Here is a 26,353-nt window from a genome sequence, read left to right as displayed (position 1 = left end):
GGATCTAATGCAGGAATAGAAAACCAAATACAACATGTTCTCACTTCTAAGCTGGAGCTAAACATTGGGTACGCATGAACATAAGCTGGCAACAATAGACACTGGGGACTACTAGAGTGAGGAAGGAGGGAGGAGGGTAAGGGTTGAAAAACTAACTGTTGAGTACTATGCTGACTTCTGGGTGATGGGATAATTCGTACCCCAAACCTCAGCATTATGCAATATACCCAGGTAACATACCTGCACATGTACTCCCTAAACCTAAAATAAAATTTAAAAATAAATAAATAAAAGTGACTCTGGTTTATTCACATGTATTTAGGCCGCATGCACAATTCCTTTAGATGCAAAAGAGTGAGAGTATCTGCAAAATGAGATAATAGTTCCTATTTCACAGGGCTGTAGAGAATTACATGTAGAGATTGTGCATGGCACAATCTATGTAAGCATTTAGCCCTGTGCCAGATCAGAGTTGATGTCTATATGGTAACTGCTATGATCATCATTTGTTGTTGCCGCTGTTGTTATTGGTTTCACAGTAGGGGATGACTGGTACACCGAACTATTAGTTGGCCCATCCCAATCTCCCAGCCAAAGCATCCTTGCTAACATCTGCCCCTATTTCCAAAAGGACAGAGGCTGAGGTAAACTATTGGAACACGTTTTAGAGGTTCCACATCCTTTCTTCCCCCCTAGGGAAGTGGTTTTACCCTTTTCTTTGAAAGTTGGAACGCCTTTGTGAAATGAAACTGTATGAAGAAACCCTCAATATATTAAACAAATAAATTGGGAGTTGCCCCAGTTAAAGCTAGGGAGGGAGGCCCAAAATACCTGCCCAGGTGCCCTTTCTGTTATTCAACCTCTGTCTCCCTAACCCCCAAGCCCATTCCCACTGTCCTGAGGGCTAAAATTGTGATTGACTTGGAGTGCAAGTGGGGATTCATGTTTAACATTTTCAGAGCTTTACCTTTCAAATTTGTGGGTTTTGTTTTTTTTTTTGTCCTCCAGCACCCTCAGCATTTCATTGTATTAAAATTGCTGGAGTTCTAACCCTGGAATCTCAATATCCTGGGATTTATGGCATCCAGTGGTATAAAATTGTGACAAATTACTAATCCACAGAGGTTTAAATATCCTGAAACTCTAGAGCACCAGCTGCTAACTAAAAATGAGCCTTTCTCCTCACCTCCCCTCCCTGCTTACTCCATATATGCAATTGTGTAATGTGTGTATATATATATATATATATGCATTTCCCTACCCTGTACCCTGGTTCTCTTGTCATAAAATGGTAATATCCTGTCCTACCACACTTACCAATCCCCCCAAACCAAACATGTTGTTAGGTGGTTGGAACTCCCTGCTCTGACCAATAAGTTATTGGTTTGTGCAACTTCTAGCCTTTGCACAACCTTCAACTCGAATGCACAAATTCAGGTACTAACCTGCAAATTAAAATTTACCACCTTTTCCCCAGCTCTGTCTTAGCACCCCCAACATATTTCTGCACCCCAGTTCTGATGCTTTTCCATATTCTAACAATTTAAAATTCAACGGGTATAAATATGAATCTCTCCTTCAAGAGATCTCAACTTCCTTCAAAATTCATCTATTAAAGCTCTCTCATTGCTCACTGCTGGGTTGAGAACAGTAGTCCTCACTCCCATTCATTCAAACCTCCCCTGTTCAAGTCCTACTAGTTCCTAGTTGTCAGACTCTGGGTAAGTAATTTAGTTTCTTTGTGATTTAGGATTAAAGGAGGATTAAATGTATATAGTTCTGGCATACAGTGATTTCCCAATAAATATTAGCAATAATGATAATTATTATTTGGTTGATTATTTCCTAACATATTCATTACATTCTCAAATTCTAGTGTGTGGATCATAAGGAAGCTCTGTAAGTATCTAGGAGTTTTCAAGATATTTGATGTTTCAAAATTCATAACAAAAAAATTGACAATTACCTGAGAACAGCTAATTCAAATATCACATATACTTCCTTTTAGCTAGAATTATATCAACTTGTAATTATGTTGGATATCACATGATGATTAAAAGCTTTAATTAGCAGTTATATGTATTTTTTGCTTAATAAAGTACAATAAATAAACTATTAATAAATACAGTTCAATCATCAAAATTATTTATAACCCAGGGTTTACAAAGACAAATAATTGAAGGGATCTTGGTGAAGTTGGGAAGCACTCTCCTTGTAATAACTGAAGCACAGTAGTGTATACTCCCAAAGAAACAATCTTCATGCCAACCATGTTGTGCTGATTCCCAAAGATGAGCTTTGCAACGGCCTGGGGTATATCAAAATATCTCCATGCATATATTTACAAAATAAAACCTTAATTCACTTTAATTTTTAAAAGTTGGTGTCTTTTTTTGGTTCCATATGAAATATAAAGTAGTTTTTCTAATTCTGTGAAGAAAGTCAATGGTAGCTTGATGGGGATAGCATTGAATCCATTAATTACTTTGGGCAGTATGGGCATTTTCACGATATTGATTCTTCCTATTCATGAGCATTGAATGTTTTTCCATTTGTTTGTGTCCTCTCTTGTTTTCTTAAGGAGTGGTTTGTAGTTCTCCTTGAAGAGGTCATTCACATCCCTTGTAAGTTGCATTCCTAGGTATTTTATTCTTTTTGTAGCAATTGTAAATAGGAGTTCACTCATGATTTGGCTCTCTATTATTGGTGTATAGGAATGCTTGTGATTTTTGCACATTGATTTTGTATCCTGAGAATTTGCTGAAGTTGCTTATCAGCTTAAGGAGACTTTGGGCTGAGAAGGTGGGGTTTTCTAAATATATAATCATGTCATCTGCAAACAGAGACAATTTGACTTCCTCTCTTCCTATTTGAACACCCTTTATTTCTTTCTGTTTCCTGATTGCCCTGGCCAGAACTTCCAACACTATGTTGAATAGGAGTGGTGAGAGAGGGCAACCTTGTCTTATGCTGGTTTTCAAAGGGAATGCTTCCAGCTTTTGCCCATTCAGTATGATATTGGCTGTGGGTTCGTCATAAATAGCTCTTAATATTTTGAGATATGTTCCATCAATACCTAGTTTATTGAGAGTTTTTAGGATGAAGGGGTGTTGAATTTTACTGAAGGCCTTTTCTGCATGTATTGAGATAATCAGGTTTTTCTCATTGGTTCTGTTTAAGGGATGGATTACGTTTATTGATTTTTGTATGTTGAACCAGCCTTGCATCCCAGGGATGAAGCCAACTTGATTGTGGTGGATAAGCTTTTTGATGTGCTGCTGGATTCAGTTTGCCAGTATTTTATTGGGGATTTTTGCACCAATATTCATCATTGGTATTGGCCTGAAATTTTATATAGCCAAGACAATCCTAAGCAAAAAGAACAAACCTGGAGGCATCATCCTACCTGACTTCAAACTATACTACAAGGCTACAGTAACCAAAACACCATGGTACTGGTACCAAAACAGATACATAGACCAATGGAATAGAACAGAGGCCTCAGAAGTAATGCCACACATCTACAACAGCAATGGGGAAAGGATTCCCTATTTAATAAATGGTGTTGGGAAAACTGGCTATCCATATGCAGAAAACTGAAACTGAACCCCTTCCTTACACCTTATATAAAAATTATCTCAAGATGGATTAAAGACTTAAACATAAAACCTAAAACCATAAAAAACCCTAGAAGAAAACCTAGGCAATACCATTCAGGAGATAGACACGGGCAAAGACTTCATGATTAAAACACCAAAAGCAATGGAAGCAAAAGCCAAAATTGACAAATAGAATCTAATTAAACTAAAGAGCTTCTGCACAGCAAAATAAACTATCATCAGAGTCAACAAGCAACCTACAGAATGGAAGAAAATTTTTGCAATCGATCCATGTGACAAAGGGCTAATATCCAGAATCTACAAGGAACTTAAACAAAATTTACAAGAAAAAAAACAATCCCATCAAAAAGTGAGCAAAGGATATGAACAGACACTTCTCAAAAGAAGACATTTATGCGGTCAACAAACATACTAAAAGAAGCTCATCATCACTGGTCGAGAAATGCAAATCAAAAATCACAATGAGATACCATCTCACGCCAGTTAGAATGGTGATCATTAAAAAGCCAGGAAACAACAGATGTTGGAGGGGATGTGGAGAAATAGGAATGCTTTTACATCATTGGTGGGAGTGTAAGTTAGTTCAACCATTGTGGAAAACAGTGTGGCGATTCCTCAAGGGTCTACAACCAGAAATATCATTTGACCCAGCAATCCCATTGCTGGGCATATACCCAAAGGGTTATAAATCATTTTTTACTATAAAGACACGTGCACATGTACGTTTATTGCAGCACTATTCACAATAGCAAAGTCTTGGAACCAACCCAAATGCCCATCAATGATAGACTGGATTAAGAAAATGTGACACATATATACCATGGAGTACTATGCAGCCATAAAAAGGATGAGTTAATGTCCTTTGCAGGGACATGGATGAAGCTGGAAACCATCGTTCTCAGCAAAGTAACACAGGAACAGAAAACCAAACAACGTATATTCTCACTCATAAGTGGGAGTTGAACAATGAGAACGCATGGACACAGGAAGGGGAACATCACACACCGGGGCCTGTTGGGGGGTGGGGTGCCAGGGGAGGGATAGCATTAGGACAAATACCTAATGTAGATGACGGGTTGATGGGTGCAGCAAACCACCATGGCATGTGTATACCTATGTAACAAACCTGCACGTTCTGCACACGTATCCCAGAACTTAAAGTATAATTAAAAAACAAAAGTCAGTGTCACGCAGCACTATAGGATGTAAAGATGCCAAAACTCAAACTAACAAAGATAGGGGTTAAAATTCCTAATTCTCCAGTGTATTGGGTCTGGTGTGCTAAAATGGGCAACACTGTCAATTTGATTTTTATGCTAAACATTTAATTACATTGATCCCTATTATCACTCCATTCCAGTTATATTAAAGCCAGATTCCTGTAGGAAGAACATGCTTTTATGATAGGTATTGTTTTTATTCCAAATCTCAATCCCTCAGATAGTACAAAGTAATCATGCATTATCAGGACTCAAAGGAAAATAGAGAACATCCAGTTTAATTTCCTCATTACAAATGAGAAATCTGAAGCCCAGAAAGCAGGAAGGATAGGCCCATGATAACATAGCAAGTAAGTAACAAAGGTCTCCTAACTTGAAGTTAGAGATCTTTCAGTTAACTATACTATGATTAAAGAATACTAAACCAACAGATTTCTCAACCATTGGGACCCATCATCAATTAAAATGCGATAAGTACATCTGGGTTCTTGGCATCACATTAGATGCTTTGTCAACAGTCTCTCCCTGACATGGCCAAGCGCTTACTACTCAAATGGAAACACTGGCATCTAGTCTGAAGGGTCCAGAAAGAAACAATTCACAATTCTCCCTTTTCCTCATAAAGCAGGTCAGTTTCATTATCAGGAATCTTGACCAGGTTTTGATGTTTCCCACCAAGTGCCAATGTCAAGCCATGATCATGAGTAGTTGTAAAAGCAGCAACATGGTAGGACTAATAATTTAGATAAGTCACTTTGATTTCAGCATGGAAATGGATTAGAGGAAAAGAAGGGCGAAGAAGTGAGCCTAGGAAGAAGCTCATATACTGGGAGAAAACAAAAAGGGCAAGAGGTCTAAAGGCTCAATGAAGTCCAAGAAGAATCTGGTAGGAATAAGAATGAGGGAGCCAGAAAGATAGGCAAAATTCCCATTAAGGTTTTACAAATATAAATCTGGTGCTAATGAGGTCATAGTCAAGGATTAAACCCCATATAGAATGGTTATTTTTTTACATGTATTCCTATTGCTGCTGCTGCTATAAAAAGGCTATTTCACTTATGGAGCCATACTCTCTGCAGCTCTCTAATGATCTCACTTAATGCCCACCCTGTACAACTCTATGAGATAAATTAGATTTTCCTCACTTTGCAAATGAGGACATTGAAACAAAGAAATGTTAAGTAGGTTGCCTAAGGTTGCACAATCAGCAGCTGAGCTTAAAAATGCATTACTTTCTCTCCACAGCCCATGCTCTTAATCACCATTTCATGTTTTGCTATAGATCTTTAGCATTTTTACCTCAGTGCTAAGTGCAAGTGTGGTACTTCCCAAAGCTCATGTTCGTACCTGTTATGCTAAGTCGCCTCCCCAAAATGTTTATCTTGCCTTTAATTTTCTACTCACTTTGTCCACAAGCCATTTAGTTTGTACCAGGACATGGTATGTTTTATTCCTTTGGTATAACCACACACAAGTTGTTGTTCTGTTTGCCGACTCAATTAAGATTGATCATGTGGCTGAAAATGAACTGCTGTTAGTTTTTAGAAATAGACTTTATCTTTTGCTGAATATTAAAAAAGTTACTACTTGTAGGCTCCTATCTAGATATTGTCTCACTATACTAACGCACCTGACATAAAAACAGATTACATATCTATATATATCTGTATATATATAGTTTGATACTACCATATAGTTACTTGTTTTGTTGAGAGATGTGTTCTTTGGGGCTCAGGAATGATGTTACCATCACATGCAATAACTTTTCCAAAGACAGAGTTCTGGCGTTTTCCTTTGTGTAATTTACTTCTAAAAAATGCATCCCTAAATTTAAAAAAGAAAATTATGTAAAAATCATGTTATCTCAGTACTGCTCTAAGTACACAGAATGTAGCTGGGGCCAGATGGTATAGTCTTTAATTACTAAGATTATAAATCAGAACAGGGAATTTTCTGTTCTTTAGCTAGGGCATGACTTTTCTCAGAGTATTCACGGTCATCTAATTTTAAAGAGAGCTGTAACACATTATGGGTGTGGGGCCAGGGAGCTCGGTGGGTTATAGTCCAGTGATAATGAGGCCACAATTACAAGGCTTAATCCCTGGAAAGGCCAGATAACTCTCGGCTACTCACTCCAACATTAAATCTAAGCAGCTGTTTCACAGTGTGTGCCATTGGATTCAAGAGGCCTGGACAGGAAAGGGGGGCAGGTGGCTTAAAACAAGCTCATTACTGTGGCTGGAAAAAACAACTTAACGTGCAAACTCTGCTAATGGTGTTTGATTGAGTGGCATCATCTTTCTTTACAAGGGACAGCACACAACACAGTGCACTTAAGAGCATTAAGTAGAACAAAGAGCATCTTCCATTGCTCCATAAACATTGTTCTTCACAAATGCTAATGTATTTCCAATCTTCTACATCACAAAGCCTTTTATAGAACTCAGACTACATCTATTTAGTGCTTCATAGCAGCGTTCTACCTTGTGTGGCCCAAAATAGATCCGATGAAGAAGCAAATACTTTTGGGGTGGGTGGTCCTACCCAAAGAATCACTTCTATAAGCACACTAGACACCACTCTTGCCCATAGTTTCCTGAACAACCAAAAAAAAAAAAAAATCAGAGGTTTTATTCTCAGCACTCTGAGTTCCATGGCATACACTGCTTTGTCAGGTTCTCTAAACGACACTGTTATTCAACGAGTCTTTTAAGAAATAAGTTTCAAAGCTATTCATCTTCAATATGAGACTTTCATGTTAGATTAAGAAGAAAGGGGCTTCTCACTGAGTAGCAGAGATAAGTCTGAAAAATACCTAACATTATATATTTAGTTTCTGTAGTCTTAAAACTAAAACTAATTTAGAGAGACGGGGGGGACTGAGGGCTTGATTACGCATGAGCTAGTAGCAAAATTTGTTAGCAATTATTGATGAATTGAACATATCATCATTCTATATAATGATATGATTGACAAAGATCCAGATGTTAGACAAAATTCCTTTGCCCAGATATATATCTACGTGTAAGAGAAAAATGATTTCAAGAAATGCTCTCATTGTCACTTTCTGTCAAACATAGCTGCATAGCTAATCTAACCTATGGAGAGATATAACATGTAACAAAGATACTTTGGCATTATAAAGACATGGACTACATTGGCTAATTAATTCTTCAAGATAGCCTTTTGTTTTGCCACATGCTTTCTTGTTACAGTTCCTTTATTATTTATTTTCCTTTTTAAAAAAAGTCAGTGTGGGAGTGTTTTTATTATACTACTATAATCCCAAATAAGTGAATACAGCTGTGTTGGCAAAGGTGCAGGCAAACCGGCACTCTCATACATTATTGATGGTGTGTTAAATAAACAAACCTCTAAGGAGGGTAACTCAGAAAGAAAAATGCACATATCCTTTTACATAACAATTCCACTTTTAGGAATCTATTCTAATGATAACTTTGTATAAAATGGTTTATCTGTAAGGATCTTCACAGAAGCCTTGTTTATAATAGCAAAACATCAAATACAAATTAAATGTCTATGTCCATTTAGGGCCTAGTTCAATAAATTATGGTACTATTCAAATAACAAAGCACTGCATCTGTTTAAAAAGTATGAGGTACAAGCATAGAACCATCTCTAAAACACAGAAACACAATAAAAAAGGAGATATATAGTATGTTACCACTTGTGCTAAAAATATACCTACAACAAACATACATGCATGCACAGAAATGCACCATATATACTCAAATACAAGATAAGGGTTTTCTCCTCCCAATTTTTCCTCATAAAAATGGAGCTGCCTTATATGCAAGTTCTTATAAAAATCTTTCATGTGATTGGTACTTATCCATATTCGTTTATTTTTAACTATAAAATACAGTTTGGAAAGGACATATTAGGTTGATATCTTCTCAATTAATGCTAGTTTTGGATGCTCATAGAGAGTACCTGTCAGAATTACAAAGAAAGGATGTGAATAAGTTATTTTGGAGGGTATGATCACATAACTGCAAGTGTTGGATGTCGTAAACAAGCTATTAAAAGACCTCTGTCAAAACTAATGCAGTGAAAGAGGCTCCCATTAGCTAAAGATGGAATAGTTTGACCACCATAAACAATAATAGATGCAACTCAGTGAAACATATTGACAATATAAAATTGTAAGACTTTATAAAGATACTTAATAAAATTTCCCTACTAAAAATATCAAAATACCCCTCATGGAACACTTTCGTATGCAACTCCATGCTAACTATTTACAATGAAAGCTGGTAATTAAAAAAGCAAGCATTTGGCCAGGCATGGTGGCTCTCATATGTAATCCCAGCACTTTGGGAGGCTGAGGTGGGTGGATCACTTGAGGTCAGGAGTTCAAGACCAGCCTGGCCAACATGGTGAAACCCCGTATCTACTAAAAATACAAAATTAGCCGGGCATGGTGACACACGCCTGTAATTCCAGTTACTCGAGAGGCTGAGGCAAGAGAATCCCCTGAATCCCAGAGGTGGAAGTTAGAAGAGCAAGTTAAATGACAGCTAATGAAACTAACAGACAAATACAGAAAGTGCCACATTTTACAAGGCAATAACCAGTTTCTTCAACAAGATAATGGTAGTGGAAAAAGAAAGGAGACTGCTTCAGGGTATACAGACACGATATACAACAAATGCAATATGTAGATCTCCTTTGGATGTTGATTTGAACAAATCAATTATAAAAATAGCGTTTTGTTGCAAGTGGAGAATTCTGATTATAGACTGGGAGTTAAATGATATGAAGCAATTGTTAATTGTTTGTAGATGTAATGGCATTGTGATTTTATTAAAAATTGTTGATAAATATTTAATATGAGTGATAAGAATACAGCAGTTCCTGTGTTATTTTCCCTATTTTTGTGTAAGTATGACAATTTGTAATAGAAATTTTAAAAAGTCATATAGTAGATAGTAGATATATGTCATGAAGACCTAAATATACACCTACAGGACAAATTCAAAAAACAATAGTCTTAATGTTATATGAATGGGTAATTGTGACTAGGAATAAATATCCACGAACAGAATTATATGTGGGTTCAAAATCTCAAATATCTTAGATGGAAGTCAGGTAATATATTTGAGTAACTGCTGGAAGACTCAAAAATAATCTCTAGTGATTACAAAAAGAATGATGTTAAAGACACATAAGAAGATTTTGAATTATACCACTCGTGAAATATGAGAGTAGAAAAATCTCTACAAAATAATACTTTATATAAGTGGTTTTAAATATGAAAATGAAAGTAAATTAACAAACATCATAAGTAGACTTTCAACCATATATCTATATATATATAGATATATAGATATACAAATATCTCTCTCTCTCTATATATATATATATAAACAGTTTATGTATGCAGGTGCATCAAAACACTTTTTAAAATTATCTTATTGTGTTACCTTATATTTGAGCATATATGCTGGGGCAGTGTTGCAGACCTTAGGGATACCAAAGTGAATGAAACCTACAGTCTGAAGTAAGCATTCAAACACAACTTCTTATAAACCCTACTTGTTAAATTCCTATACCCTCTAATGTCACTCTCAAGTGTACCCTCTTCTAAGAATCCATCATACCCACTCCTTGGCTGTAAATAATTTGTCCCTCCTCTCTGTCCACAGAGCTCTTTGTAATTTCTTCACAATACTTATTATATTCTGTTCTATATAATAGCAACATATGAGTGTGTCTTTCATCCCTAATAATAACTAGCATTTACTGAGCAATTAACTATGTGCCATGTACTGTGCTAAGGACTTTAAATGCCTTCTCATTTATTTTTACAACCTTATGAGATACGTGCATTCTGCTTACTATGAAAGAGAAAACTGATGCTTAAAGAAATTGAATAATTTTTCTACAGCCCTGAGTTCAGAATCCTGTCTCTTTCTTTTTCTTCAAGTTTTTCAAAAATTCTCCCTTTATTCCTCTACATTCCTCAAAGTTTCAAGCAATTTTACATGTCTAGACAAGCTAAGATATAAGTGGTGAATACATGCCGGCACAGATATAATCTGTAGGATTCAGAAAAACAAAAGACAGAAAAGGTCAATTAGGACCAGGCCAGCCAAAGAGTGATTCATATGAGAGATGACAGTGAAGATGAATGTATGAATAAAATATAGAGGAAAGGTACATTATTGGGGGTAGGTGTTCATCTTATTTCTTGATATAACTCTTCTCCATGTCCAGTATTCAGGGGGACCACAAGTATAGAGGTCACTGTGAACTCTGAGAACCTGATTCTTAACTGCTACTCTCCATTACACATAGTAGGCACTCATTAAAGGTTCACTGATGTTAAAAATGTACTTGTTAAACTGGATCCTCTGAGCTGCTTCCTCAAAAATATTTTTCTATTATAATGTTGAAGAGAAAAGACAATATGAACCTGAAAGAGAAAAAAAGGCCTGTTTTTCAGTGCATTCTCATTTAAGGAAAGACCCTAACATGAATTCAAATACATTAATGAGAAATCTGTGAGGACAGCTGCCAACGTTGTAAATTCAGCCCTCTGTTACATAGCTATTGCTTATTCAGGAATTACACAGGGTTGCCATTGATAGCTGTTGACTGAAAATAAATATTTGACTTTGTTGTCTCACTCTACCTCATTTATTAAACAAGTTATTTTATATAACTATTCTAGAAAGTGAAGATTCTCAAGTGCACACCGGATATATTTCTGACAAACTCATGTTGTTGAGTTAATGATAATTTTGGGGTACCTGACTTTTTTTCTTTCTTTCCTTATTTTTTAACTTTGCATAAATTTGCTCAAAATGTCTGGATTTGGTAGCCAATTATAGAACACTTTTCACAGCAAACCCAGTGAAACAATGTCATTTTTAGCCTTCAACTCACAGATATGGCCTCAAATGATTAGACATGTGATTCTGAACTTGATTTATGGAAGATGGAGCCCAATTCTCTGGCCCCAGGCCTGAATGCTGGGATGGCAGAAACCCATGCTGGAGAAAAAATTTAGTTTTCCAAGTAAATGAAGGTGATTAATGGAGAAGCTCTTCTCAAATCCAGCTCCTGAGAGTGAGTGAACTGTTGTGCTCTCTGGAGCTGAGAATAAAATACTGGGGCTGATTATCCCTAACACCAAATGATTATTGACAACAATTTTGAATGTCACTGTAATAATAGGTAAGGCAAAAACAATTAAAAACACAGATTTAATTTTAAAAAACTCTACATATTGAGAGTAGAGACTAGTTTATATAACTTAGGCCAGTAATTAATGAAAAAAAAATCAGTTGAAAGCCATTTAAGTAAAAAGAAAGTTAATATAAGTGGGAGGTGGGTTTTTTTTTTTTTTTGGTCCAGAAAGAAAAAAGTCAATATTTTGCTTTACTTTAATAATTAAGAACTGAGGAAAAACAATCTACTAAGATCAAAAAAATAAAATTAGTAAATTAAGTAAATGATAAAATCATAGTAAATAGATTTAAGCCGGCAGATTATATCTTAAATACATCTTGATTTTATATTATGACAATTTGGGTTGTGGGGTGTGTGTGAAAATGGGCAGTAGAATGTGAGGCCAACATGCTTGAAGAAGACAGATATGCAGCACACACAAATACCCAGAGAATAAAGGAATCAGATGTGGTGAGGCCGATCAAGTCATTGTGAAAGACAAAAATGTGAAGACACACTGAGGAAAAACAGGGAAAGACAGACACAGGAGGAGCAAGATAGGCATGTATATACACATGTAAATACAGAGGACAGAGGAAAGAGATAGCTAGAAAGACAAACATTTTCTTTTTTATTTTTTTAATTTTACTTTAAGTTCTGGGATACAAGTGCAGGACGTGCAGGTTTATTACTTAGGTATATGTGTGCCATGGTGGTTTGCTGCACCTATGAACTCATCATCTAGGTTTTAAGCCCCGCATGCATTAGCTATTCGTCCTAATGCTCTCACTACCTTCGCCCCCCATTCCCCTTCTGGCCCCAGTGTGTGTTGTTCCCCTCCATGTCCATATGTTCTCATTGTTCAACTCCCACTTACGAGTGAGAAGATGCAGTGGAAAGACAAACATTTTCATTAGCTCAACAAATATTTATTGAGGCAAAAACAGACCCACAGAGACGGAGTTGGCAGACAGCTTTGCAGTTCTTTGAATCTGGCCAAAGTGAACCCAGCTGTTGATCATAACTGCACAAAATTATTTTAGAGGGCCTACTAAGTGCAAAAGCACCGTGCTAAACACTAAAGAAGACAAAAGTAGGAATACAATTGACTCCATACCCTCTAAGGATGTATTAAAAAGTTGTGTTGGGCCTATGAGTGAACTATCTGCTACTGTATCATTCTTTAAAATGATGAACTTGCTGGGAATTTAAAATAGACCTTTCTGCAGTGGCAAGCAGGATTTATGCTTCGATTTTTTCATTTTAGGTTGTGAAGACTGTACAAAGAGACTCAGAGGTAGAGAACTTTCCTTTTCATCTTTAAAAGTCACAGGCATAAATAATAGCCAAGAGAGGAAATCTCTTTGTTACACAAAGTTGCTTGGTGGCCTGATCTTTGTTCTTGGCAAAATTAGTCTTGTTTCATTACCTAGTATCTGGGAGATATCTGAAACCATCTTGTACTTTTTCCTTTTAAAATTCAATGCTATTTTTGGCTCAGTTGGCTTTTAGTTGGAACAATCAAGACAAAATTATAACATCTCCCACTCTCCAAAAAACAACCATGGAAAAACACTTTACGAATTAATAAACAAATAACTCCCAGTTAAGGCTACAACTAGAGCATTACTGCCTATTAGAAATATAACATGAGCCACGAGCCATATTTAAAATTTCTTAGAGTTACATAAAGTTTTTAAAAGGTGAAATTAATTTTCATAATATATTTTCTTTAATCCAATGTATGCAAAATTTCCCAACATGTAATCAATAAAAAATATATTAATGAGATATTTTACATTATTTTTTCATACTAAGGTTTTGAAATCAGGTGTGCCTTTTATACTTAAGTACATTTCCATTTGGACTAGCCACATTTCAAGTGCTCAGTAGCCAAATGTGGTTACTGGCCACCATACTGGACAACAATGATTTGGAGTGCTATTTCTAAGTGGATTGAATATCCCTTCCCTTCCTATTGTTAGCTCTACCTGAGACTCAACCAGATGAAAATAAAATCTAAAAGCCAACTTTTGTTTTCTAAGTCCCTTTAGTACATAATACTGTCTTTTTGCAATCTGTCTGGTGGTATTTACCCTTTAGGCATGAAGAAGGAGAGCTGAGGTCTGTATATAGACTTGGGAAGGTATAGGTTTCTTACTTAAGCAAAACAACAACTCCACCAGAAGTAGACAGGGAAAATTCCCGGTGGGAGAAAATGGCTCTAGAAGCTGGCCCTGCTCTATACTTGGTTGAATTGAGTAAGCTTGCCTCTAGGTTCTTCTGGCACCCTGTATCCCTCTGTCAAGCACTTATCAGTGTAAACTGTAAGTTCCTTGAGGGCCCACACCATCATTACCCATCTCTGTCTCTCTAGCACTTAGCATAGTGCCTGGAACATAGTTAGTGCTCAAGAAATATCTGCTAAACAAATAAATGAGCTCACATAAATTCAGTTTCTTATGTGCACTACCCACATTCCAAGTGCCCCATAGCCACACATAGCCAGTGGCTACCATATTAGACAGCACAGATATAGAACATCTCTATCATCACAGTAAGTTCTGTTGTTTATCACTGTTTTAGAACAATGAGTAGAAATATTAATTTGACCCATTCGGTGACAGGAAGCTTCTAGAGACCATAAAACTCTTCTTTTTTGTGAGCAAATAAGAATACATTTTAGCCCCCTGGAAAGTTCAAATACAATGTCATTATGGTTTTGACTGGAAGAATAAACTTGGCCATGCATTTCTTCCTGAGTTTCTGTCTCCCTTAGGGTCTTCTCATCTTGATTCCCACCAGGCACAGTTTCCATGAGTGCCTCTCCTTTTCTCTAGCCCAAACGTCTAATGAATGCTTTCCCTTATTTCCTGAGATATACTGGAAATTTCAAAAGAAACTTTAGTACAAAAGCTAGGGGGAAAAACAAAGAAAATATAAAATCATGAAAAATAGTCAAGCTTATATATGATGTATACTTTTTTGAACCTAAGTATGCCAGGAAAAGCAGTGTGGTTCTTGAAGAAATTCTACCTTCTCTTACCCTAAAATAATTAGATTCTAATGGCTGATGGGCTAGCACAATTTTGCAAGCGTATTGGCTGTAACCCTTTGTCTTCAGCCCCTTGCCTCAGCCAGGAAAAGTCTGAGGTGCCATCTTTGTTTCTGACATACAGTAGTTGGTGTCCCTGAATATGTGTCTCACTCCTCATTTAAGGATGTCCCTTAAGAATATTCCATTTTCCTTTAAATAAAACTTTTCCCTGTTTCAAATGCTGTTGCCTGCTCAGATCCACCTGCCTAGTTTCACGTTGAGGCCTGAGAGACATGCATTAGTACAGTTGACTTGCAGAACTGGTGACTCCTGCCTTCAGCTTTAGTGAATAATCTAATGCAATGGTACCCATGTCTTGCTGATTATCAGGATTATCTGAGGGACTTTTGCAAAGTTCAGATCACTGAACCCCACTCCAGACTCTAAATCAAATCTTTGGCAGTGGGGCCTGGGAATCTTTATCTTTAACAAGTATATTAAGTGAAAATGATGCACTAGGTCTCATTTAGGGATTATTGTCTGTTTCCTCCATACTCAGATAGTCAACTCTGCCTACCTCCGGATCATTCCATAAGGACATTCCCCACCCTCAGTTTGTCACTCTACATTTTGACAATAAAACAGGATCTTAATCATACCATCCATGTGGCTGTAGGGGGAACTGCGATAAAGGGGGTTTTTACGTAAGCTAGAAGTTTCCATAACCCTACTGCTTTTTCTAGAGAAATCTGTTTGAATCTTCTAACTACATAGGATCGAAATGTCCCCACAGAATTTACTGTCAGCCCAACAATAATGAAGATTTCAGCAGGATGTGTTCCTAGGTTAATGTTGTAACTGTTGTCAGCACTCCCCCTGAAAGGCCAATACTGAGAATGCAAGACATAAATATAATCTAGGAAATGAGAAGCATAATTTACCAGAAACCCAAGCTCTTACTGAATTTTAATTTTAATGTATGTTGCTTGTACTCATCTTTTTATATTTCAAATAACAATCACTTACCCTTGACCAATTTTTTCAAATCTTGTGTATTTTTTCTTTGGGTCCCCAACACTCACAATGCTTCCTAAGAGATGGGTGGGGAGAGAAGAAAAGAGGAGGAGGTGGAAGAGAGAGAGAGAGAGAGAAATAGAAATTGATTGACTGTTTTTTAATTTAATAATGAAAATTAAGATGCCAGAGTCAGTGACAAATAAAACATTAGACAAATACTCCCATGGGATTTCTATAATTTACATAAAAATGATACTTTCTACTTACTAAAATAACAAATAGTTTTATAGTAATTAAAGTAGTAATAATAACCCATTTTGCTTATATTCAAAATTACTGATATTTGGAAAACAAAAAAAACTTGTCACAACCCAACATCTATAAAAAGTTCTCATAATACTATATATTAGGATATAAAAAAAATCTAAGAAAGGGATGGAGCTGGAGGTCATGAACCTAAGCAAACAAATGCAAGAAAAGAAAACCAAATACTGCATGTTGTCGCTTATAAGTGGGAGCTAAACAATGAATACACACGAGTATAAAGATAGGAACAATAAACACTGGGGATCACTAGACAGGGGAGGAGAGGGAGAAGGGCTGAAGAACTACCTATTGGATAGTATGCTCACTGCCTAGGTGAAGGCATCATTAGAGTCCCAAGCCTCAGCATCACACAATTTACCCATGTAACAAACCTGCATGTGTACCCTTTAATCTATAACAAAAGTTGAAGTTATAAAATACAAAAATGTGCTCAGGCTCATAAACATTCTGGAAAATACACAATAAAACCAGAATGAGTTAACACTACAGACCGATCAGAATAGCTAAAATTAAAAAGGTTGTCAATACCAAACGTTATCAATGATGTAGAACAATTGGAACCCTTGTACACTGATGGTGGGTACATAAATTGGTATAATCGCTAAAAAACAATCTAAGAACTTATCTACACTATTTAGTAAAATCACTGTCTTCTCTGAATTGAAGTTAAGCACTATGTTATATCCAATTCTGCTGGACAAATATCTATTGAGTAATTACTATGTACCTAGCACAGTGCTAAGGGTGTGGGGATGGAAATGAGTCTAATGAAGAACAAAGTTTGATCATAAAGTAATGAGACCCATGCGTGTTCGAAACATATATTTCCAAACCTAGGACACTGCTAGTGCTCCAAAGATTTGAACAGATTTACTGACATATGATTTACATGCCATAAAGTTCAGTGACCTAGAGTGTGCAATTGAATGTTTTTAACATATTTAATGTGTTGTGTAAATGTCATCATGATCTAATTTTAGAATGTTTTCATTATTCCAGAAAGAAACCTTTTACCTCTTACTTGTTAGCAGTTACTCCCCATCTTCCCTTAGTTCCCAAAACATATCTAGGCAACCACTAATCTACTTTCTGTTTCTATAGATTGCTCCAAACATTTTTTTAGTAAGTTTATAAGCTACATAAGAAAACTATTAATTTATCATGTTTGGCTCTTTAAAAATAATAGTTTTGCTATTTCAAAAAAATCCAGTCCATCACTCAGAGGATGAATACTTGCTATCACTCAGAATAAATACCACAGAAGTGGCATTGACTCTTCAATGCAGTGTTCAAATAGGTCCAGAAAAATCTTGGGGTTATAGAACAATCATGGGAATAAGGGTGCAGCTTCTCAAGGGTATACTTTGAAGGGCATCATTTATTTGGAGGCCTCTGGCCCACCTTTCTTTCTGGAAGCAAACATGTCATATTATTATCTTTGAGTTATATCTTACTAACACATGGTACAAAGAAGTGTACAGTTGGTTGGTAAGGCAAGATTTTCACATATGAACTAATCAAGAGAAGATCTGTAAATTCTATCTTCTAGTTGTCACTCGTATTCATACTCTTCTCTCTATGCCCATGGCCACTGCTATTGTTCGGGCTTTCAATACTTCTTATTCAAACAATTGTGCCAGTCATAACCTACTCATAGACTCTGCTTTCTCTAGTTCCTCTTACACCATGCCTTTGGAAAAGGGGGACCATACTATTCATAAAATGAGACTGTCCTGGACAGACTGAGATGTACAATAACCCTATATCAGAGTGATTTTTCTCCACTGTTCATAATTCCTTAAAAGCTCCTGCCCACTGCAGGATCAAATCCTATTTCTGTAGTTAGACAGAGAAGGTCCTTCACCCTTCAGCATCATCTGGCTCCTATCTAACCAGTCTAGCTTTATATTATTCTTTTTCTCCACCCTTACTACTTTATATCCTAGTAATGCTATCACTATCTAGTGCTTAGGGCTTTGCATGTGCTCCCCCTTTTCCTTTCCTATCTAACCCATGAATTCTTATTTGTCATTTAAATAAAATCTCAAATTATCCACCTTTATGAAGTCTTCTCTGATCATTTCACTGAGACTTACATGCTGCTTCTTGAGGGCAGGAACTTTGTCCTTTCATCCCTGTAACTTTGGAGCCTAGAACAGTGGCTGCTACTAAACAAATATTTGTTGATTAAATGAATGAGAACAAGAAAATATGTATTTAAGTGCTCAATTATGTGCTACAGATAATACTTCATGCTAATTTACACAACAGTTTATTCTCTGGGCTAGTAGACAACATAATTTAGACCTAACAGCAGTAGATAGTATACCTTGAGAAAAATAATTAGTTAAACATTTCACTCATAGATTACTCATCAAGTTGTTGGTTTTTTTTTAATGAAAGTTCACTTTTAAATTAAGTTAAATAAGACTTAGCTAATATATGGGTTGTTATAATACTTTTTCTTTTGTATTTCCACTATCAGTCAGTAGTACTGCCAATCCATCTACTCAGTAGCCTGAGTCAGAAATCTGCGAGTCATCATTGACTCTTACTTTCACTTACCACATGCAGTTGTCCACCAAGGGCCTATATCTTGTTACCTCCTAGACATCTTTTGAATGTGTTCCTTCCTCATTACTACTGCTTTAGTTGGGCTTTCATCATCTTTTTCCTGGGTTATTCCAACAGCCTCCTAACTGGACTCCTAGTCTAGCTGCTGCCCTCTTTAGTCAAGGCTCTACATCTCTATCAGGATCCTCTAAGTGCAGACCTGATAATGTGATTCTCTGGTTCAGGATTACTTGACAGCTCCCTAACACCTACAGATGAAAGCCAAAACTCCTTGGCAATGCAAGGTTCCTAATCTGGCTCCTGCTTCATTCTCTTCTCATCATTTACCACTTCCCCACTAGAACTTTATGCTCTAAGCATAACAAACTAATGGTAGCTCATGATCAGCTCCTGCTTAAAAGTTCAGTTTCCTCTTCTACAATGCCAGTATCACCATATACCACCAATTCTTTATTAAAGTAACACTGAATAAGTCAGAGTTCCAGGACATATGCTTCAAGTCTTCTTTACATGCCATTCGCTGCCTGAAATGTCCTTCCCATATTTTCTCTGTGGCAAGTTCCTATTCATGCTTCCAAACTTAGCTTAGATGTTCCCTCTTCTGGGAAGCTTTCTCTGATCCCTTGAATAATTAACAACTTCACTTTTCTGTGCTACTACTGTATCTTCTCTCTCTCTCTCTCGCCCTTGTTCTCTCTCTCTCTGTACTTAATATATCAGATGTCTATATCTATCTATTTGGAACTTTGACTTGTAAGAATTAGAACTGAAGGGTTTCATAATCATCTGGCATCCATTCAATGTTGTATCTATGGCTAGAAATGTACATGATATACATGACGGGAATTCCACAGTTCTTCCTGGTTCACTTAAGGTCTTGGTCACAATGTAACACTTGTGCTGAGTTACCCTCTGTACTAAACAGTCATCTGCATAGGTTCCTTTGTGTGTGTACGGTATTTGATATTGCCTTTTAGACTATGTCTTAAGTACAGGAGCCATGTCTTATTCATCTCTGTATCTTCAGTGCCTCCTCACACAATGCCGTGTGTAGAATATATTGATATATTTGCTGAATTACAATAAAATACAATTAGTTATTTCCCTTTGTAAATGCTCCATGGTTTAAGGCAAGGGTTGGAGAATATATTTTACTTGAGCTATATCTATAGAATGCCACCAAGTTAGCAATTTCTGAGTTGGTCTTTTATTTTTCAACTTGTCTAACAGATTTCTATATAACTGAGAGCCATCCTTATTCAAATTAGCTATTAATGCGCAAGGGCCTGGACTTTTTTATTTTAATGAAATGACGATTTTAAAGTCACTTGAAGCCATAATTTTATTAAGCAGTTTATAGTCTTCTAAAAAAGTTTAACTATTAAGTTGCTAAGCAACTTTTTTCCATATAGAAAAAGCAAATAAGCTTCAGCCCAAGCCACTTTCTGAATTATGACCCATTCCAAATGGTGGGGTTCAGTTAATGTGGCTTTATGGTAATAAATTATTCAACCTTTATTTCCATGTTATGCAGGGGGGAAAAAAACTGGAAATAAATCCTTTCATGAAGATTACCAAAAGAAACCATTTTGATGAGATTCCACTTCTGAACTTAACTGCTATTCAAATAAAATGGTGTCTCCACACTCATCGCCCTTCACAGGAGAGTGTGTGCTGCCATCTACTGATGTTAGGCAAGTATACTAGAGGCCTTGTTTACCATTCTCAATCACAAAACAAGCTTTTAAAGTGATCTTTTCCATTAGTTATTATAATTTGCTTTTGTAAATTACGATAAAGAAAAAACACTGTGACACAATAGGGAGAAAGTTTTTTAAAATCAGCAAATCAAAATCAAAAGAAAAAAAAGCAATACCAGAACAATTTCCTACCAGAACTTCCTAAAGAAGAAATAAACTATTCATTTTAAAGTGCAGGTTTTAAGAATGCTAAATACTTGTATTTGAAAATAGCATTCATGATATGAGTTCAGTGACAGAAAAGCCCATCAATATATTTTCTGACATATTAAGCTAAGGTGAACTCCCACCATTAAAAGATTATCCTTTTAGCATAATGAAGATTTCGATTTCTGAGAAAAAGTAAAATGATTCTCTAAATTGATATCAGTTCTATATGAGGGTGAATTAGGAAAAAGGGTTTTGAGTGGGGAATGCTGAGGGAGGTGAGAGGCAAGGAGTAGGTGATAGTGGGGCCCAGAGGAAGGAGGTTGAAGACAAATTTCCTGTATTACACAACTTTACTGACAGTCAATGGCTTTTGAAATTTGTCACTAAAATGTGGTGGTTTCCTTTTTTATTATACTTTAAGTTCTGGGGTACATGTGCAGAACGTGCAGTTTTGTTACACAGGTATACAGGTGCCATGGTGGTTTGCTGCACCTATCAACCCGTCATCTACATTAGGTATTTCTCCTAATGCTATCCCTCCCCTAGCCCCCTACTCCCCGACAGGCCCCGGTGTGTGATATTCCCCTCCCTGTGTCCATGTGTTCTCATTGTTCAACTCCCACTTACGAGTGAGAACATGCAGTGTTTGGTTTTCTGTTCTTGTTTCTGTATTTTTCAACAGATCTAGACAGACCACAATGAACAAGCCAGACCCAGGCTATTTGTCTGTGTAAAACTGAAAGATGACCTGTTCATTTCAGCCAATAATGACCTCTTGCTCTGGCCACCACAATCAGCATCTGCATGGAAGATGAATAGCTCTGTGGTCTGGGCTGCCCACCTCTTAGTAACCAGACCCCTGACACTGAAGGTAAGGATGGTTTAGTAGAGGCTGCCATCTACTCTTCACCATGCTTATGAGGTCCACTCTGGTATGGGATATTGGCTATCTTTCTGCCTCCCTGTTTCCCTTTTTCCTCTTTTGCCTCTCAGCACAGGCTGCTCTACTTTTTCCCCAAGCCCCAATGGGGCCTTTGAGTCCAAGATACTTGATGGCTTCTGTACAGTAATCATACATCTGGGATTATTCCTGGTTTCAATCATTCTGTCACACTGTAAGACCCCAAACCCCCATTTTTATGCTGAAAAATATGATCACTCTCACTCTGTAAAAATAGCATAATAACAATTTTATATTACTGTTTATTGTGCTAGATGTCTTATATACTTTAACTTATTTAGTCCTCACACAACCCCTATTATATAGGTACAATTATTATCTCCATCTTTCAGATGAAGAAAATTATGTTCAGAGATGTTAAGTGACTTGACTAAGGACAGACAGCTAATATAAGTCTATGACTCAGACCCAGTGATGACTTATTTCAAAGCTTGACCCATTGTATTATCTTATGAAGGCTTTATACCCATGTAATAATAATTACCACTTATTGAGCCCCTATGATGTGCCTGATACTGCTGCTGAGGTTTTTATATTATCATTATCCCCACTTTTTAGATGAGAAAATGGAGGCCCAGAAAATTTAAATAACTGGCCCTAGGTGACACAGCTAATAGCAATGGATCTGTGATTTAAATGTAGATCCTTCTGACTCCAGTATCTGCCCTCTTAACCATAGGATGAGCTCCTTAAAATCCATCCTATAGACAGAGTCCTGAAATGTAGTAATGGGCCAGGCTTGGTGGCTCCTGTCTGTAATCCCAGCACATTGGGAAGTTGAGGCAGGAGGACTGCTTGAGCTCAGGAGTTCAAGACCAGCCTGGGCAACACAGCAAGATCCCATCTGTACAAAAAATAAAAAATTTAGCTGGGCATGGTGGCGCACACCTAAAATTGTAGCTACTTGGGAGGCTGAGGTGGATCATTTGAGCCCACGAGGTCAAGGTTGCAGTGAGCTATGATTGTGCCAGTGTACTCCAGCCTGGGTAACAGAGCCAGACCTTATCTCTCACAAAAATGTAGTTATGATTCTTATCTCCATTTCACAGGTTAAAAATTGAGGCTCAGAGGAGTTAAGTGACTTGTCTGAAGTTTTCCTTAGACAAAGGCGTAATGGCAGAGAGAAGGCACAGCGAGGGTAATGGTGGAGCAGGAGCAGGAAAGTCTGCCTTTGTGGACTTTGGAGTATAGTTCACTGAATCTGCTTCATGAGAAGCACTGCTCCACTTCTCAGCAGGTTCACCCTGCCAAAATCTACAAATCCAATGTAAGGTTGGCAGTCACAAGTGGCCTGCTGGCTAGAGGGAAAATGACTCTCTCTATGCCCAAGCATGAAGTCCAGTAGAGAAAAAAAAACCCCACTTAATTCTTAATTAAAATGTAATCAAAATTAGCTTCCCCTTCTTCACCATGTTGCTCAGTGTAGAGCAGAATAAACAAAATAATAAGGACACAGCTCTAGCACCACTAGAGTTTACAAGCAACACAAGATTTTGGTCCAAGAAAATAATGCTTGTTTCTCTGTCAGCTAACTTAACAAAACTATACAAGCATTTTTGTTGTAATACATCTATTGAGATTTGAAACAGATACCAAATAACAGTCATTTTATTAAGGCAAGGCTGTTAGATTTTTAAAATCTGATATAATCACATAGGTCATGTCTACATATGCAAAATAAAGAAAAACGTGCCAATTGTCTGAATAATTGAACTTAAATTATCGAGGCAATTCTTTCATTTAGTTAGTTCTTCCTTTTTACAAAAATAGACAGTTCGGATATGCAGAAGCAAAGTAGGTAGGTAATGGAAAAAGTGTAAGCTTTGAAGGTAAACTGGTCTCAGTTCAAACTTTGGTTGTGCCACACATTGGTTTGGTGACTTGGTCAGTTAAGCTTTTTGAAGCTTACTTTCATTCACTGGTCTGTAAAATGAGGATATTAGAATCAGCTGCAAGGAATTACTGTGAAACTATGATAATGTATGTAAAGTGGCCCACCCAGAAGGTGCCCAATAAATGAGAATTATTACTGCTGTTATTACAGCAAATGGTTAGTATCAGTGCTAGTGGCATATTTAATCATGAATAGTAAAGTCAGCAAAAATCTAGCAATTGTAGTTCTGAGTTTTAACTGACAGCTGCAACTCCGACCTTTGCCTTTCCAAATGCATCTAACTCAAATGCCTCAATCTCAGTACTGTTGACATTTTGGACTGAATAATACTTTACTGTAAAGTGGATGGAGGGCAGCCGTCCTGTGCACTGTTGGGGTTTTAGAAGCATCCTTAGCCTCTACCCATTATATGCTACTAGCAATCTCTGAATCAGGACAATAAAAATATTCTCCAGACATTGCTAAATGTCCTTTGGAGGGCAAAATCATCCTACCACCACCTCTGCAGAGCCTCCCTGTGGCCTATAGTGGGAATTACTGTCTTCCTTTTCTGAGGTCTTTTAAATAAAAATATGCATGAAACGAGATTATCTTATGCTCTAATTTTATCATACTATTAAATCGTATTTTCCAAAAAAGATTGAATTTCTTGATGACAGGAAAGTTTCATTCTATTGTGTCCTCCAAAGTTTCTTGCACAGAACAGACAAGTAGGAACTCAGTAAAGATGTATTTGTTTACTTATTTTTTTCATTCACTCACTCAACAAGCATTTGCTGTATGCCTTTATGTAATGGGTATGAACTAGGGGTTGGACATATAGGGAAAAAAGGGCACAGTCCCTGCTCTTGAGAATCTCACAGTCTAGTAAAGAAGTCAGACTAATATGGTTTGATATTTGCTCCAGTAAAAGTGGTAAGGAAGAGATGCCCTTAACATGGACTGGGAGGGACAAGCAACATCTTCTGAGGAGGCAACTTTTGAGCTGAGTATTGAAGGATAAGTAGGAGTTAGTCAAACTGGGGTTGGGGGGGGCACTTATTGCTGATATCTAGCAATTTGTTAGATGCTTTTATAGTATGAGTTTAATGAATATGCTTTACAAACCTTTGACTTTTCAGCAGATAATCCATTTTTTTTTATCTTCTTGACCCAGAAAAGTAACTAGAAGGTAAGTGTTTTATAAAACTGGGGCAACAAGTGTGTACACACAAGCATGTACACACTAATGACATTGTGGAAGGAAGCTACTAGCATTTGCTAGTTCTGTCTCTCCTGCCACATAGAAATGCTTCTGAATTAAGGGAAAAAGCTATATTATTTGTTGTTCCAAGTTTTGATTGACTGTGTTGGGCTTTGAGGTTGACATATCTATCATCACTGATTAGTTGAGAGCCCTTGGGTTATGATCATAACATATTTTATCAGACTATTCTCTTTTGAAGATGTAATCTTAAAACTTGCTACTTAATTTGTCTTATCAATTTTCATCTCAATTGATTCCTTCAAGTAAAAATATTTAGTTCCTGTCAAATTAGGAGTGGAAGGGAGAAAGTGTTCTGGCATATGCAGTGAGTCTCAAATTTTTCATCTCATGATTTTGGGAAGTCTGGAGTTCATATAAGCAGATTAAAACTTCCAAAGGATCAATTCCCATTTTAAATGGCTTATGAGAAACACTCCCGTGAAGAAAGTAATCATGGCAAGAAGTACTCACTTAGCTTCTCTAAGATCTCCTCATCTGTCATCTTGGATTTTTTTCTTTGCCGATCTGTGTTCCTGTACAAAGTACTGGAATTGGCATTTTCAGCAGAGGGTGGTGTGACCTCTTTATTTGGTACTGCTGGTGAAGCAATGGATTCAACCACAGAACGAGTGTAGATCTAAAAAAACCAAAAAGCTCTGCAATTAAAACAGCAGGCCAAGGAAAGAGTGTGGAGTCAATGTATTGTAATATCAATGAATTTTTAAAGACAAGTGGTATTTTCTTAAAAAAAAAAAAGGACTTTGAGTAGCTGAAAGTACAACACTGTTGAAAGATCATGGGAGCTAGTCTTTGGATGTCCCTGTACATGCCTTGCTAATTCTGGTCTGAGGATCTCTGTTTATGCAACTCTTCCTACCTGGTTTACATGGATTTCCTTCCTTACCTTAACTTCTCCAACATTTTTATTACTTAGCAGTTATTTATGTATTGTTTGGTATTATTCTCTAATTGTTTAATGTGCTAACCTTGTATCCTCAAACAGTATCCTCAAAACCTTGGTCATATTTTATACTTTAGCTCTTGGAACATAAAAGATGCTTAATAGGTACTAGCTGATTAACTATATTCTAACTCTATGACTATTCCAAAGGGCATCTTTTGAATCATTTGGAAATAGTCCTTTGTGACTTACTGATTTTGTATGCTCTGGTCTTGGTGCGATAACTGGTGGTGGCTCATTTTCATCTTCTTCTTCTTCTTCCTCTTCATCTTCTTCTTCAGACACAGGAGGGGCCAATGGAGGCTCAGATGCTGTTTTTGTACTCTTGTGACAAAAACAAAGTTTAAAGATCAGGTATTAACTCCTCATTGTTTTTCTTCAGAAATAAA

General features: G+C 36.8%; 1 protein-coding gene across 27 annotated transcripts in view; it reads right to left on the bottom strand.

Moving 5' to 3' along the window:
- The window catches only part of PAK3 (p21 (RAC1) activated kinase 3), a 285,503-nt gene that overhangs the window by 39,072 nt on the left and 220,078 nt on the right, over window positions 1-26,353 (bottom strand). For all 27 annotated transcript variants that reach the window (XM_063601542.1, XM_055106615.1, XM_034949599.3 and 24 more), the window contains 3 exons: window positions 26,157-26,288; window positions 25,475-25,640; window positions 16,101-16,164 (listed from right to left, as the gene is read on the bottom strand). In XM_063601542.1, coding sequence (XP_063457612.1) covers window positions 16,101-16,164; window positions 25,475-25,640; window positions 26,157-26,288 — 362 coding nt within the window. The remainder of the gene's footprint in view (window positions 1-16,100; window positions 16,165-25,474; window positions 25,641-26,156; window positions 26,289-26,353) is intronic.

Source organism: Pan paniscus, chromosome X (assembly GCF_029289425.2).
Source record: "Pan paniscus chromosome X, NHGRI_mPanPan1-v2.0_pri, whole genome shotgun sequence".
NCBI lineage: Eukaryota > Metazoa > Chordata > Mammalia > Primates > Hominidae > Pan > Pan paniscus.
Note: the sequence above shows the minus strand (reverse complement) of the source record. Positions and strands in the feature narration are given on the sequence as shown.